Raw genomic sequence first — 14,849 nt, 5'->3', positions numbered from 1 at the left:
TCTAGGCTTAGCACAGAGAAAGTAACAGAAGCAGGTCCTGACAATGACCATGGGCTCTTCTCATCATGGCTACCATGTCAGTTTCCTGAACAAATTCATTAATTATTCCAATTCTCTAAACATAACATCTAAATGTTGTAGCTTCTCAATCTTACCATGGTATTCTCTATTGAGCCAGACATGCATTGCGTGGCCAACGTTAGAAACTCTAACAGTAGGCTTGCCTCCTTTATTCTTAAGGTCACTGTCATCTATCTAGAACCTGTAATATAGAAAATTAATCAGATAAAATTCTTATGTTTCTTTTTGATGTTTTCTTCTTGAAATTCTAATTCATAAAAAGAAATCAGACTTGTACGCTTACTTTGTTGTGTACCATCCGTAATCAGACTCGTTTTTGGACCGGTCTCGGTGAACACCTTGAAATCAAACTTCTTATTTGCCTTCTTTGACTTCATATAATTCCATGCAGTGTGATGAGAGACAATCAGAAACATATAACAACTAAAAAAATGAAAGTAAATAATCTCTTAATTTTTTGTCGATACAATACCTGAGTAGAGTGGTTCCCATGAATTCACCATGCTTCTTGATGTTTTTCGAGTTCCAAAAACGGGGGAAGTCGAGCAACAATGAACGCTTGATAAAGAAGATTAACTAACAGAGGTTCTGAATATTCATGTATAATTTATAGGTTTGGCGTGAAGGAAACAGAGAGGTCGACATCGCTTCTGAATTAAATGACGAAAACATTAATTGGTAAATCAAGAGACATACGTTGAACAATAGGAAAGATTAATGTTTGGTGTTCGCAGAGAAGCTGAACGGAGACGTCAAAGATAAAGAGACGAAGAACAATTAAAAAAACCCTAATCGACAAAACGTTGTGTTTAATAACATAATAAAACATTAATTGAACGGGAAAACTCAAATCATCTATTATTATAAAGTAAGGTTTACTCTCTCCTTAGAGAGACACCTAGGATGCCAGGTCAGAAATTCGAGCGTCGACAGCACGACACGTGTCTGATGGGTTGCGAACGCCGCGTTTCATTAAACGTTACCTTTGTGGGCTTTTGTCTTGCGAGTTGATCGTTGGGCTGTGAAGTTCGTTGTTTTGTCGGACCCGATTGAGTGATGTTCTCGCTAACCCTAATACGGCGGAGAAGAAACCAAGGTCCTCTTCCCCCTTCGTGCGGCGGTGACATGATGCCGTTTGCGCTTCTTCACATCAGGCAAAACGGTCTGAGTGAAGGCTTCATGATTAATCTCATTGATTCACTCCCTCACTGCGTCGTCTTCAATGCTTCTTCGATCTGAAAGGCGGTGATTTCTTAGTATAAATATGTGTAAGTGCTGCTTTCCTTGATCTCATCTTATCTTCGTATGTCTTCTATTTCATACTAATAGATCGTGTTATGGCTAATTTCAGGGAGGCTAGCAAGCAATGGGGCAAGCCGGAGCAAGCACGGAGCAAGCAGAGCTGATGGACCAAGTGACGGGCATATCAAGATGGATAGCCATGGAACAAGTTACGGAAAGTGTGATGAGAGAGATAGCAAAGTCGATTGCTTCAGTTCAAGCTCTCACATGGGAGGTGATAGGCTCTCAGACATGGTGAGTTTTTAAGAGCTGGAATTTTTTTATTTGTTTTTGTACGATAAAGGGAACGAAGGATTGGTTTAAGTTGATTTCTTTTTGCAAAAATAGGTTTGTTCTTTCGTCTCCTTCACACCAATTTTTCCCCTTTCGCACTTCGTCTCTTTCTTAGTAATTCCACGTTGTTTTTTTTTTTTTTTTAATTGCGTCAATCAAACAGCTTGAACGTCACACTCTCTCCAGTCTTCTTCTTTATTCATTTTATAAACAGCAAGTGATGATCCAAATCGATTCTAAACTTTCCTCTCCTTTATAATTCTGATTTACGGAGCCTTCTGGTTTGACTGTTTTTGTTGGCTTATTTCTGAACCACTCGTCTCTCACTTCTGATAAATCGACAGGGAGAGCGCTGGAGTAAGAAACAGAGAGAACGAGATGGAGAGCAACAGAGTAAGTGACAGAGATATTGAGATGAAGAGCGTGACGGAGAAGTCGAGATATAGACACGAAGCAAGTAAGTAAGATGGAGCATTTTTATATATCTTCTGGTCGGATCTGCTTAAATAAGTTTAGCTATGATCAAAACAAGGAAACAATACACTTATTTATGCTATCTAAATATTGTTTATGCTATTTTCTATTTCAGCCCAAGTGTTTCCAAGAATTCATTCACTTCCCTTAACTTCATAGGTTGCTTGATGTTATTTGATCTCTAGATATTGGCATCGTTCACGATTCTTAAAGGTAATTAATCAAATATTTTCCATACATGGGCTTTTCACAAGGAAGAACCAAGAGACACAATGAGATGTCAATGAACCAAATCTGGATGCTTTTCTCATGAATTATGACTATACATTTCTTCTTCTTTTGAGCTTCTGAGCATCAAATATGTTTACACAATAACGATATAAATCATGTATTTATGATTAATGACTTCTGAGGCTTTTGGATGATTTGCAATGATATGATCAGTGACGTTGGTAGACATGCATTGGGATTCTGTTAATAATTTGTTTGTATGAATTAGAGGATATAGTTATGCAACAATGGATCCAAATCAATCAGCTAAAATTTGCATGTATTTCCCTCACTCTGTATATAGATATGAATTGTCAAAGATTAATCTCAACTTCAAGATTGTCCTTAATTTTTTTCAAAGTGACTGGAGAAGTACGAGGACTACTTGAAGCTCAAATCAAGAGTAGAGATCTTACAACATTCACAACAGTACATAGCGTTATTCATTACACATCTTGAAAAGTGAATGCTTAATCCACGTCTCCGGCAACTTAACTCTTCTGACTTTAGGCATTTGCTAGGTGAAGAGATAGTCGGGATGAGAGTGGATACATCACTAAGGCTTATATTAGATTTTTCTTCAATAGAATAATGAAGATAACTGTTTTTAATTCAATCCAAAAATATTTATTCAAAATAACAACATGATCTCCATTTTTTTTTAAATTGGCTAAATTCTATTTATTTTTTGTTTTTTATAATATCGTTTTCAATCTACAATTTTCTTAAAATGCTTCATAAAACTATTATAAATTCATATAAAATAGTTTTTTAATAACTTCCCGCCCATAGAGCGGGCCGACCCTAGTACCATATAGTTTAAAAACCAAACGCGAGAACAAAATTACTAAACCAAACCGAGAATCATGGACCCCGCAATCTTTATAAAATGCATACATGTACACCTTAAGGAGAGAGTAAACTCTCCTTTCATACATATATATTAGTTTTGGCCTTCAATGTACAAAGTATCCTTTAGTTTAGTGGTATAAATGTTGGTGTTTATATCTCAATAACCCGGTTCAAGCCACAGACTTGACACTTTTTTCACACTTTTTAAAAATGAGACCCACAGACCGCTGACGTGGCAGCACAGGAATGAGACAACTGCCTCATTATATTATAGATTATTTTAACAATACATCATATCATTAATTATATTATAATAATAATAATATTGCAGATTTTTATTTATTAGCTAATCAACATTAATTTGTACCAATTATAAAATAGAAATGTAAAATAATCGGGTTTTGCAAATGGATAAAAGTTCAGTCTAGTCTATTTTACTATTTTTATCTTAATTTCAATCGGTGACAAATTATGTAGCCAAACACATATTCAAAGATATAGTTTATGTGAACAAAATAATAACTTAAATCAAAATAATAAAATGTATTACATATATATATTGTCACTTAATTTTTCACACAATATAACTATTTTACTAAATAAAAAACTTTTTTCTATTTCACTTAATTTAGTCAAACACATAAAAATAGTTTTTTTATTTGTTTACAGAATCAGTTAGGCATGAACACTCGGGTACCAATTCAGATATGCCCGGCTTGGATATTATAAATTTATATGTGAGTTTCGAGTTGGGTCTTCTCGGGTTTAGATGGTTCGGTTCTGATGTATAGGAACATAGAAAAAATATCAAAATAACCAATGTATCTGAAACGAGTTTAGAATATTTGTACTAAAAATAACTATATTACCCGATTCAGTCTTGATCTTTTGAATACAATTAATTATATTATAATCTAAAATATATAGTACTAATCATGAGAAATAAATATTAATTTATAAAAATGAAATAATATCCACGCGGGCTCGCGAATGCCCTGTTACGCCGGTAGTGTAAAACACAAGCACTATGGCGAGTTTGGCCATTTAACTATTTACGTGAAAGACGACAAAAAAAAAAACTATTTAAGTGAACTAAATGTTGTGTATATTTTTTGCTTTTTTTCTAAACCACAAAAATTTTACATTTCTAAAAATAGTTAAACTGTTAGTGAATTTTAAAGGAATACGTTGTACAAATTTTTGAACTTTTGTTGGGATTGTGAGAAAGTCAAGGAGAAAATTTATCTATCCAAGCTGTTTTATCTCTTGAAAACCTTTTGCCCACATACACTTTCATTGTGTTGAGGGGCACTGATGATCAAGAAAGAAAGAGAGTTCAGTTCTCACATAAGGTTTCATCTTGTTCATTTTCTGAGATTACTTTTGATCCGTTAACAAATCAGGTAATGGTGACCATTCTAATGTTGTATATTTTTCTCATGATTTATCATGTTGTCTTATTACTATGTGAGCTCTCTGCTGATTTTGAGGTATATCATTATCACATTTCAGGTTAAGCCCAAAGTTGAAGCTGAATCTTGTGTTTGTAATGACTGGTTTTAGTGATACCTTTGCTGTAATGGGAGAATGGGTAGACTGTAGCACTAACCACAAGAAGAGATCCAAAGCAGAACTCGATAGAGAGACTTCTTTAGAAGAAGACGTTAAGAACAAAGATTTTCTTCAAACCAACTTTCAAGAGAGATCTAGTTACTCAGGAGGTGGTCTTAGTGAAAGGATTGCTGCTAGAGCCGGGTTTAATATACCGAGTATAAACATAGAGAGTAATCTTTGGTCTTTAAACATCTCTTCTCCTGGTGTTAGCCCTGCAACTCTGCTAGAGTCTCCTGTCTTCCTCCCAAACCCTTTGGTAACTTCTCAAACATTTCATTATTGTCTTCCCTTTCACAGATCCATTTTTAATCCATCTTATGACTTGTAAGCGCAGCTATCTCCAACAACGGGAAAGCTCTCATCACTACCTTCAGATCATAAAGCTAAGGATGAGTTCTTTGATCCTACAATCATCGGTGTAGAACCCGATGCTTCCCAAGCCTATGAGCAAACACATAACATTGGTTTAGGAGGTGCACCTGCAGATGATGGATACAACTGGAGGAAATACGGACAAAAGCTAGTTAAAGGAAGCGAGTATCCGCGTAGCTATTACAAGTGTACACACCCAAACTGTGAGGTCAAGAAGAAGGTTGAACGGTCCAGGGAAGGTCATATTACAGAGATCATATACACAAAAACTCATAACCACCCGAAACCTCCACCTAACCGCCGTTCAGGGATTGGATCCTCCGGTACATGCAATGACATGCAAATAGATGGAACCGAACAACAAGGTTTGGCGGGAACTAATGAAAACATAGAATGGACATCACCTGTAAGAAATTATGGATCAATGCAGGTTCAAAACAGAACTCAGTTCGGGTATGGTGATGCAGCCTTCTTTAAAGATGAAGAAGATCGCACGTCCGACATGAGTGTTTCCATGGGTTACGACGGAGAGGCAGATGAATCCGAGCCAAAGAGAAGGTTAGAAATTAAAAGCTGCTCTTAATAAAACATTAAAATGATCAGAAGCCGAGACGTTCTGACTTCTTGTGCTATACACGTATCAGGAAACTAGAAGCTTATGCAATGGAAATGAGTGGATCAACCAGAGCCAACCGTGCGCCAAAGGTCGTGGTGAAGACCACAACTGACGTTGACATCCTCGAAGATGGCTATCGCTGGCGCAAGTATGGACAAAAAGTCGTTAAAGGAAACCCGAATCCAAGGTTCTTTTTTCGAAACTGCTCTCTCTTTCTGTTGCAGCTTTACGCCCGCCCAAGATTTTCATCACAATCTGTGTTTATTGTCTAATTCTTCAGGAGCTATTACAAATGCACAGCTACTGGATGTATAGTAACGAAGCATGTGGAGAGAGCTTCTGACGACCTCACGTCCGTACTAACCACTTACATAGGCAAGCACACTCATGAAGTACCAGCAGCTCGCAACAGCAGCAGCCACATGAGTTCAGGCAGCTCAGGGACCATCCAAGGCAGTTTACCGACTCAGACCCAAAACTACCATGTGCACTATCCGGAGCCACACAGTAGATCTGAGGGACTGGTCACAGCCAACTCATCTCTATTTGATTTCCAGCCATCCATGAGGCCTCCTTGGGCTGGTTTCTCAGTTTACGGAGGCGAAACTGAGCTTCTGGGTCTTTCAATATCTGGTTTAGCTATCGGACAAGAGAGGTTTAGCATGCCTGCAACTGGTGATCCAGCTGGGCTGATGTTGCAGTTACCAGCAGAGCCGAAGTTGGAACAAGTCTCACAACAGGAACTTGGATTCTCGAGGAGCTCGTTGATATACAGAGATACGAGTAGCTTACCACAAATATAAAACCAGTTTAGTTGAATAAACAGTAGTTAGAGTTAAGGGAAGGTAAAGGCTGCTTGGTTTTCAAAGTCTTGTCGCGTGATTTTAAGTGCTAAAAATAGAAGTAATCTAATAAACATAGCTTGTAGTCTTAAAGAACGTCATTAGCTCTTAGATTCCGAAAAGTGAAATACCTTAAAAGAGTTCTAGATTTCTCTTTTAGGAACCGCAAAAAGGGTTTTACGCTGAAACTAATCTCTAAATGAATGGAGTCCTACCGCCTCTTCGACTGTTCCTCTCGTATGCAGTGTTGAATTTGTCCACCACCTCGTTCATGTTGCTGCATTTTGGAGCAAATAGTAACAAAAACAATAAGAAAGACACTAGTTGGCATTTGATCAAGGCATAGCATATGATTAAGATAAAAAGAAAGTTATGTTCCCCTAGCTCCTACAGGCTCGCTATCTTAAATTATAACAAGGATGGTGCAGCAAGGATTAGGATTAGGATTTAGTTCTCCACCTAGCCTAAAGCAAGTAGTGGTGATTTCCTCTAATCTTTGTATCAATCAAAAGATAGCCATGTACATCCCTGTCCATCATTGATTAACTAAAATGAATATCTATGTAGAGCGCATACCTGGTACAATTAGTGATCATTGCTAGGTAAGACATCAGCAATTTGTCGTTGTACTCCTGCAAATTAATTAAAAATATTTATGCCAAGATTAATCAGAACACCAAAAAATATTGAGAATTTAAGACAGTCAAATGTCAATTTTTACGTAACATATTTAAGGAACAGTAAGGCACTACTTACCATCAAGAAATCCTCTTTAAATTTTTCGGATTGTGCGGCAGGCAGACTTCTGAGCAGACTAGCTACTTGCCTCAGTAATGAGTTGTCGCAAGGAATATCACCTAGATACAGAATCACACAAGTCATTAGAACCACAGGGACCCCTGGAATCTAAAGTACATAAAACTATCATTCAGCAGTGTCGTCTAAACCACTTTTTTATTCCGTTTCCAACATAGTAAACACACAAATACAAAATTTCCAGCTACGATCAATTGAAACAAAATTGAAGAGGGGGACTTGAGAAAGAATACAAAATACCTTTCTGCATTGAGCCAAGATATTGATGAAGCACTCTGATTCTGCTATTAAGCATTTTGATGGCACTGTGTATGCCAGTAAGATGAGCAGCCACTACACAACATCTTTGTAATCAGCCTAAGTTCCATAGGAACGTGTAATAAGATTATGTCAAATACGAAGTGTACAATAAGACTTTACATTGAGTCGCTGCTGAGCCTCCATCAGATGGCTTAAGATGTGCAACATGATCCACCGATATTCTTTCAGCTTCGACAGTCTGCACACGTTACAAAAATCATCAAACGTCCGCTCTAATATTATATATTACATTATCACAGATCAAGCGGATTAAGAACATACCTCGATTGTGTAGCTTGCATTCACGAAAATTGGCTGAGGAATCCCATCAATGACATGGAACTCTTGAAAGTTTTGAAAGACAATCACATCACATGATTAAAAAAAGTTATAATCTTTAAAGCAAACAAAACAGGTTCAATAAGATGAAAAGCAGAAACTAGTAATGTGAATCCTCCACATAATCATGATCCACCACATTATACTATATGCAACCTTGCTTAGTGAAAACCAAAGCTTACCACTTTCATAGATAGTTACAGGGAGATCCTTGTGAGCGTGATTGATAGCCGGATTCAAAAGGACATAAACAGGAGATTCATTAATGTCCATCAGCTGCACAAGACATTATCAAAACTCAGACAATCACTTCACAGAGACCTTAAAAAACTCAAACTTTCAAAACAACAATGAACCTCTCAAACTCACAGCTTTGTGGATACTCATGTCAGATTCATTAGCTTCGCTTCCAGTAGAGTACCATCCCAATATGTAGAAGTTAGGAAACACCTTCTGGTCTAAACACCCAAACAAAAATCAAATCGATTTAGACCAAAGCAGAGACGAGAAAGAGAGAGTTTAAAAAAAAAAAAAAAAAAACCCTTACAGAGCTCTTGCTTCTTCTCTAAGAAGGATCTGTCGAGAGTATCAGTAGTGGGATCCAACAGAAGCTCGAAGCTGTTGAAGATCTCAACCGTCCGTCCTTTCTGGGCACCGATCACGCACCCATAAACCCTAAAATCCTGCGGGAGCAGCGTCGCGTCGCCGGTGCTGGGGTTATTCCCGTTCGCGCAGGAAGAGGCTGGAGGATTGAGCTGAGTTTTGACCCTAGTGAAGTGATCGGAGATGTTGAGCATCACCAGAGGGTGGAGCTTGAAAGTCAGGCCGCTCGAGGAAGAAGGCGCCATTGATGTGTTGTCTGTCTCGAGAGAGATTTTTTTTTTTTTTTCCCCCCGGCGATTGTTAATTTTTTTGGTTCCTCCTCTCCTAAAGTACATTTATTTAAATAAAGAGAAAAAGACAAAAATAACATTAAATCAAGTTTATGTTGCCAAACTAGCACTCAAGGTCAAAAGTCACAAAAATAGCACTTAATGTTTTATCAAAAGTCACAGACTTAGGGTTAAAGAGTGGGGTTTAGGGTTTAGGGTTTAGGGTTTAGAATTTAGGGTTTAGATTTTAGGGTTTAGGGTTTAGGGTTTAGAGTTTAGGGTTTAGGGTTTAGAGTTGAGAAATGAGATTTTGGGGATAAGATTTCAAATTTTGAAAAAAAAAAAAATTAAAATTTTCAAAGGATAAACTTAGAAAGGTGTTATTTTGGTCATTTTAGTTTTTGAGTGCTATTTTTGTGATATAAATTTAGAAATGTGCTATTTTGGAGATTTGCCTTTAAATAAATTGCCTCAATTCGGATCTTCATATGGGTTTGGGCTGGTCTTTCTAGCCCATTACGTAATTTTTAATAAATAGTTTTGGAAACTTTAGCACAAACTTTTAGATTACTTTTCCTGTTATACAATTAAGAGAAATTGCCATATACCAACTTTGATCAAAAAAAAAAAAAAGTCATATACCAACTTTTTCTTTCTAATCTAGATTTCAAGGTCTAGTGTCACAAAAATGTTTCATTTGAAGATGGTTAATTACCTTTTTATATTTTTCATTATTTTCCCAATTAATTTAAAACAAAAAAAATTGAATCGACGATTATTCAATCATCGTCGTCGTCTTCACCTCCTTCATTTCACCGTCATCAGCTCCGGCGTCACTCTCCTTCGCTGTCCCCTAGATCCGCCTCGCCGTTTCTTAGCTTTGCAACAATCTCTCTCAGCTCCATCAAAGCCAGTTATGACGGTCTAGAAAAATATGAGCTCATGATTGTATCAATTTCAATAAGGTCTTACTTCTATATCTCAAAGTGAGAAACTTAATTATATGCTAATTCATATGTAAAATTCATTGTTTTTTTGTATAAATTCACCTCCCGAAATATTATACTTTTAATTTATTTATGTGGGAATTTGGAAGATCACAATTCAATTACACCTACAATTTTGGGAACAATCACAAATTCTGGAATAATCACAAAATCTTTGCTTTTATCGATTTCAAACAGAAGTATATACAGAATGTTAATTGGATCCCAAAGTCAAGCATAAAAAAGCTAGCAAATCTTAGTCTTTCCTATTTCTTTGGTTCAAATCAAAACATACTATAAACAAATCATATTCTTTTTTTTTCTTTTTTTCAATTTTATGTTATCAAATACACGTCTGCTTTTTTATTTATAAATTCATGACTATTGGGGTAATTATGTTACATAAATATTTGTATTATAATTTATTCTTTTTTCAGTATTTGTATTATGAATTATATAAAGTATATAATGGTGTAAAAAAATTAATTACACTACGAAAACAAATTATAAGAACATTCGCGCGGATCTAACTCTAGTTAAGGTTTTATAGCAGTAGTACAGATGGAGATGACATTTTTTCTCATCATCATAAATAGTAATAGTATACGCTAACTTGATTTCTTTGGTTTCCTTATGATTTCTGTCCAATCACAAATTTTTTATTAAATTTTAATGATTAACATGTTTGACCGTAAAATTATTACAAATAAATTTTATCAGAATAAAATATATAGAATTTAAAGAACTTTGAACCACTGGCTCGCTGGATCACACGAAGCATCCTTAGTCAAACACTCGCAAGGGTTAGCGACAATGCTGTTGTCACGCTCATCCACGTCAAGACATAGTAACAAGCCATTACTTGTCTTAAACGACAAATGCATCTTAGTAGCTGAGATTTGTCCCAGCTTAGAGCACCTAGTGCCAACTCCAAGCTTCACCTTTTGTCCAGCAACATCTGGAGTTTCAACGCACATTTTATTGATCCAGAGAATGCCTTCCTTGGGATTAAAGGTCGATGGCTCGGATTTAGTGCATAGTTCAAGTCGAAGTGTGGGTACATTGCCTGAGTGGTTATTGGTGACACATAGGCCAGTATGTGGGTGCAAAAGAAGCTTTTTCTCTTGTAAACCGGGTCCTGCATATATATATGTTAGAAGATTGAATCCTAAAATTTTTTGTATAGTTTTATATCTTATTAAAAAAAAAAAAAAAGAATCTGACCTCTAAATGGATGTTGAATTCCGGAGAGTTTCTGCAAGTAAGTAGAGTTTCTGACGTTTTTCCAAGTAGCATCCAAAACGCCATAAGTCTCGACCATATGTTTTGTACCGGTTCTCAAATAATAATCTCCGGTTAATGCCCAAACCGCCCAATCCAAATCCTTCTCAGCGGCCCAAGCCACCAAACAATTCATATACCGGTTTCCGCTGACGTCAACGCCTCTCTCATCAGTCCCAAACTCACTCAAAATCAAAGGAAAGCCTCTGTCGAGCAAGAATCCTCCATTATGATTGACTTCCCCGATGATTTTGGCGCAAATATCGTTGGAGTTGTGTTTTACCCACGCGCCTCCCTCGTGGGAGAAGCTGTACCAATGCTGCTCGAAGACGAGTTTATCGGTGAAGCTGACGTTGAAGAAGCGGTCACGGAGGAAAGAGAGGTTTGTGTCGAAGTCTATGCCGGAGAGGATAACTAGTACTTCAGGGTTTGCGGCGTGCACTGCTTCTGCTCCTTTTGGCATGAACCTTCACGTAAAACCATTAACAGTTTAATATGCATGCATGTACTTATTTTCTTATATACCTGAAAATTTTGACAATGAAGGTGAACCCTTGTTTATACGTAGATAATTTTATGAGTTTTCAAACCAAATAGTGAATTTATAGCCAAAAATAAAATAAAACTTTAAAACAATAATACAAATGAAAGAAAAAAGTTGATACAAAAGGTGAATCCAAACATTTTCGCGTAAATGCGCGTGGACATATGTTAATCTTATATATACTGTATATGTATATATTTTTAGTAATAATCATGAAGATGTTTACAAAAATGGTAATTTTCAAATAATGTCCATGTTGAAATTTCTTGGTTATATTCGAAATGAAATACACATTAATTGGTGATGATTTGAAATGCGTACCTAAACCATAGGTCGGGGTAATCTCTAGTACCACGTGGCTCGTTCCTTAGGCTCATGCCAATGACATTAGTGACATTGCGGAAAAGAGTAGCCATCTTGCCCAAGCCCTTGGCCCAAATGACGGGATCAAAGTTAGGGTAGCCGAAGAAAGCGTCGAGGTCGTTGTCGCTGCAACACCAGCCTGGATATGTCAAGTGGTTGTCTAGTATCACCATCAATTTTGTCCAAGGTTCGATACCACTTCCTGGTTACAGAATAAAATCAACACACATATTTATATTGAGAGAGAGAGAGAGAGAGAGAGAGAGTTCCATTAAAATAAGTACATTTCTTTCTTTCGGTCAATTTTGGTTAGTTTTTGTTACTAGATTGACTAACTAGACCAATGCTATAGCATTAAATATGTTACCTGGAATGCATTGAATATGGGAAGATTAAGGATTTTGGGATTGTGAATTTGAATCCCAAGAGCATCATCAAACAAGTTCAAGCTTTCAAAAGACTGCTTGACCGTGATTTTACGAGCCAATGTGTCATTAGTCATCAAATCAAGAGGCCAAGTGAGTCTAACACAGTTAAATCCCATTGAGACAATTTTCTTGGAGATGGAGTCTAATGGTTGTTTGCTTAGCCCTTCAGCCACAGCGGGCTGGAGATGAGCCGGCCAGTTCACACAAGCTAGCTTAACCCTTTAAGCCTTTCTCGTCCACGATCCATCGAGTTTTTGTGGAGAGCGGAAAGCTTGTGGATAGAATTGGAATCCAAGTAATGAATAATAAGAAGATACACAAATAGATAGATCTTCCCATTTTGTTTATGTATGTTTCTTTTGTTTTTGATTATGATTATTTTGAATTTCATTCGCAATTTATATAGAAAAGAAGTTGATTTAGTTTCTGATTGTTGGCAGATTATAAGTGTTTATGGTTAGAGGTTAAATTTTTCCAGCCAAAGAAAACAAATGAAGATAAAACAATAGTTTTAACTGTAAGAAAAAAACAGCAATCGACGGATCATGATGTTAACAGATTCTGAGCTGTATATTTTCTTTTAAAATTTAAAAGACTTTAATATAATACATTAGAACATTATAACAGTAAAAGTTTGTTTCTGTACTTATCTTATTATATAAAGCGAAAAGCAAATAACCATATCTTTTGATATTGCATGTTACTTGATCTTTTTGTTCTGTTATAACAAAAAGGTAAAAAGAAATTTAACATAATATTAGTTAACAAAAAACTTTCGCATAATACTGTAGCTACATTATTGTGTATGGCGTAAAAGTCATGTTGACATTGAGATCAAAACATATCAAACCATTTTACAACAAATCATAGTTTTCTTAAATGTTTATAGGCCTAGATATGCTATGATGATCGTTCATTAACATATATACACTTTTAAATTATTAGTTGTACTAGCCTTGCATTGCTCATGTGCTAGGCACGAATACCTTTCTGCTTGCAAATAAGACCAAATTTGTGACAAAAAAAAGAGACCAAGTTTCAGTTATATATATCTGAAATTACATGTTTAAAATAACTCTGATTTATCATAAAGAGATTGAGTATACATAAATAAACCAATACACTTATTATTGATTAACCACGACATATAAAATTAGATTAGATTAGTTAAAAAAATATATTGATCTTAATATTAGCCCATTGGATACAAATATTAGTTTGCAGCTTTTCTATTCTGTTTTACTTGTATCTGCTTTGTTTAACTTGTGGTTTTCCTAATTATTAACCTGCAATTTATTGCTTTTTTTTGTCTTATCTATATTATTAAAAGTTTAAAACTGAAATATTTTTTGATACTATTTGAAAACATGAATAACAATATAAATGAGAATTGTTTAGAAACATGTATTTTTTTAGTAATTTCACTTATAAAACTAACATTATTTTCAACAGATTTATTACATTTTTTTCCTTATTTTCATTCATCTTAACTACTCTATTAATTATATTACTTTAACAATACATCACATCATTAATTATATTACAATGATAATATTGCAGATTTTACTTTTTAGTTAATCAACATTAACTTTGTACCAATTATAAAATCGAAATGTAAAATAATCGGGTTTTACAAATGGTTAAAAGTTCAGTTTAGTCTATTTTACTATTTTTATCTTAATTTCAATCGGTGACAAATTACGTAGCCAAACACATAATTCAAAGACATAATTGATGTGAACAAAATAATAACTTAAATTAAAATAATAAAAATGTATTACATATATATATATTCACTTAATTTTTCTCACAATATAAACTATTTTACTAAATAAAAAACTTTTTTTTATTTCACTTAATTTAGCCAAACACAAGAAAAAGTTTTTTTTATTTGTTTATAGAATCAATTAGGCATGGACCACTACAAGAAAACAGCGGTATTCTGACGGACATTCCGATGGAAAATGAAATCCTCGGAATATCCCGAGGAATTTTCGAGAATATTCCGAGAAAACACAAAATTTGGTTTCCTCGGAATATACCGACAGAATTCCAAGGAAATATTAATCCGTCGGAATATTCTTATGGAATACCGAGGAAAAATGTATTCCTCAGAAAAAACCAATGAATTCCGAAGATATATTATAGCCGTTAGAGAGCCGTTGGGAGATTTTAAGAATTCCGAGGAAATTCCGAGGAAAGAGCCGTTGCCGTCGGTATTCCG

General features: G+C 35.4%; 3 protein-coding genes and 1 pseudogene across 3 annotated transcripts; 2 read left to right on the top strand and 2 right to left on the bottom strand.

The window, feature by feature from the left end:
• Positions 1-1,132: 1,132 nt before the first annotated feature.
• LOC106301623 lies at positions 1,133-2,535 on the top strand. The gene is made up of 4 exons (XM_013738074.1): positions 1,133-1,349; positions 1,433-1,617; positions 2,001-2,113; positions 2,246-2,535. The coding sequence occupies exons 2-4, from the start codon at positions 1,448-1,450 to the stop codon at positions 2,287-2,289; spliced, it is 327 nt and encodes a 108-aa protein (XP_013593528.1). The 5' UTR covers positions 1,133-1,349; positions 1,433-1,447; the 3' UTR covers positions 2,290-2,535.
• Positions 2,536-4,563: 2,028 nt separating this feature from the next.
• Positions 4,564-6,818, top strand: LOC106325376 (probable WRKY transcription factor 34). The gene is made up of 5 exons (XM_013763434.1): positions 4,564-4,655; positions 4,765-5,122; positions 5,201-5,796; positions 5,883-6,041; positions 6,135-6,818. The coding sequence occupies exons 2-5, from the start codon at positions 4,802-4,804 to the stop codon at positions 6,655-6,657; spliced, it is 1,599 nt and encodes a 532-aa protein (XP_013618888.1). The 5' UTR covers positions 4,564-4,655; positions 4,765-4,801; the 3' UTR covers positions 6,658-6,818.
• LOC106325365 (COP9 signalosome complex subunit 6b-like) lies at positions 6,734-9,054 on the bottom strand. The gene is made up of 9 exons (XM_013763425.1): positions 8,699-9,054; positions 8,521-8,609; positions 8,334-8,427; positions 8,095-8,156; positions 7,933-8,011; positions 7,753-7,845; positions 7,453-7,553; positions 7,273-7,328; positions 6,734-6,973 (listed from the first exon to the last, which is right to left on the bottom strand). The coding sequence occupies exons 1-9, from the start codon at positions 8,997-8,999 to the stop codon at positions 6,892-6,894; spliced, it is 957 nt and encodes a 318-aa protein (XP_013618879.1). The 5' UTR covers positions 9,000-9,054; the 3' UTR covers positions 6,734-6,891.
• A 1,692-nt stretch (positions 9,055-10,746) lies between these two features.
• On the bottom strand, positions 10,747-12,964 carry LOC106302364 (annotated as a pseudogene).
• Between the last annotated feature and the right edge of the window lie 1,885 nt (positions 12,965-14,849).

Source organism: Brassica oleracea, chromosome C1, assembly GCF_000695525.1.
Source record: "Brassica oleracea var. oleracea cultivar TO1000 chromosome C1, BOL, whole genome shotgun sequence".
Classification (NCBI taxonomy): Eukaryota; Viridiplantae; Streptophyta; class Magnoliopsida; order Brassicales; family Brassicaceae; genus Brassica; species Brassica oleracea.
This window is presented reverse-complemented; position numbering and strand designations above follow the sequence as displayed.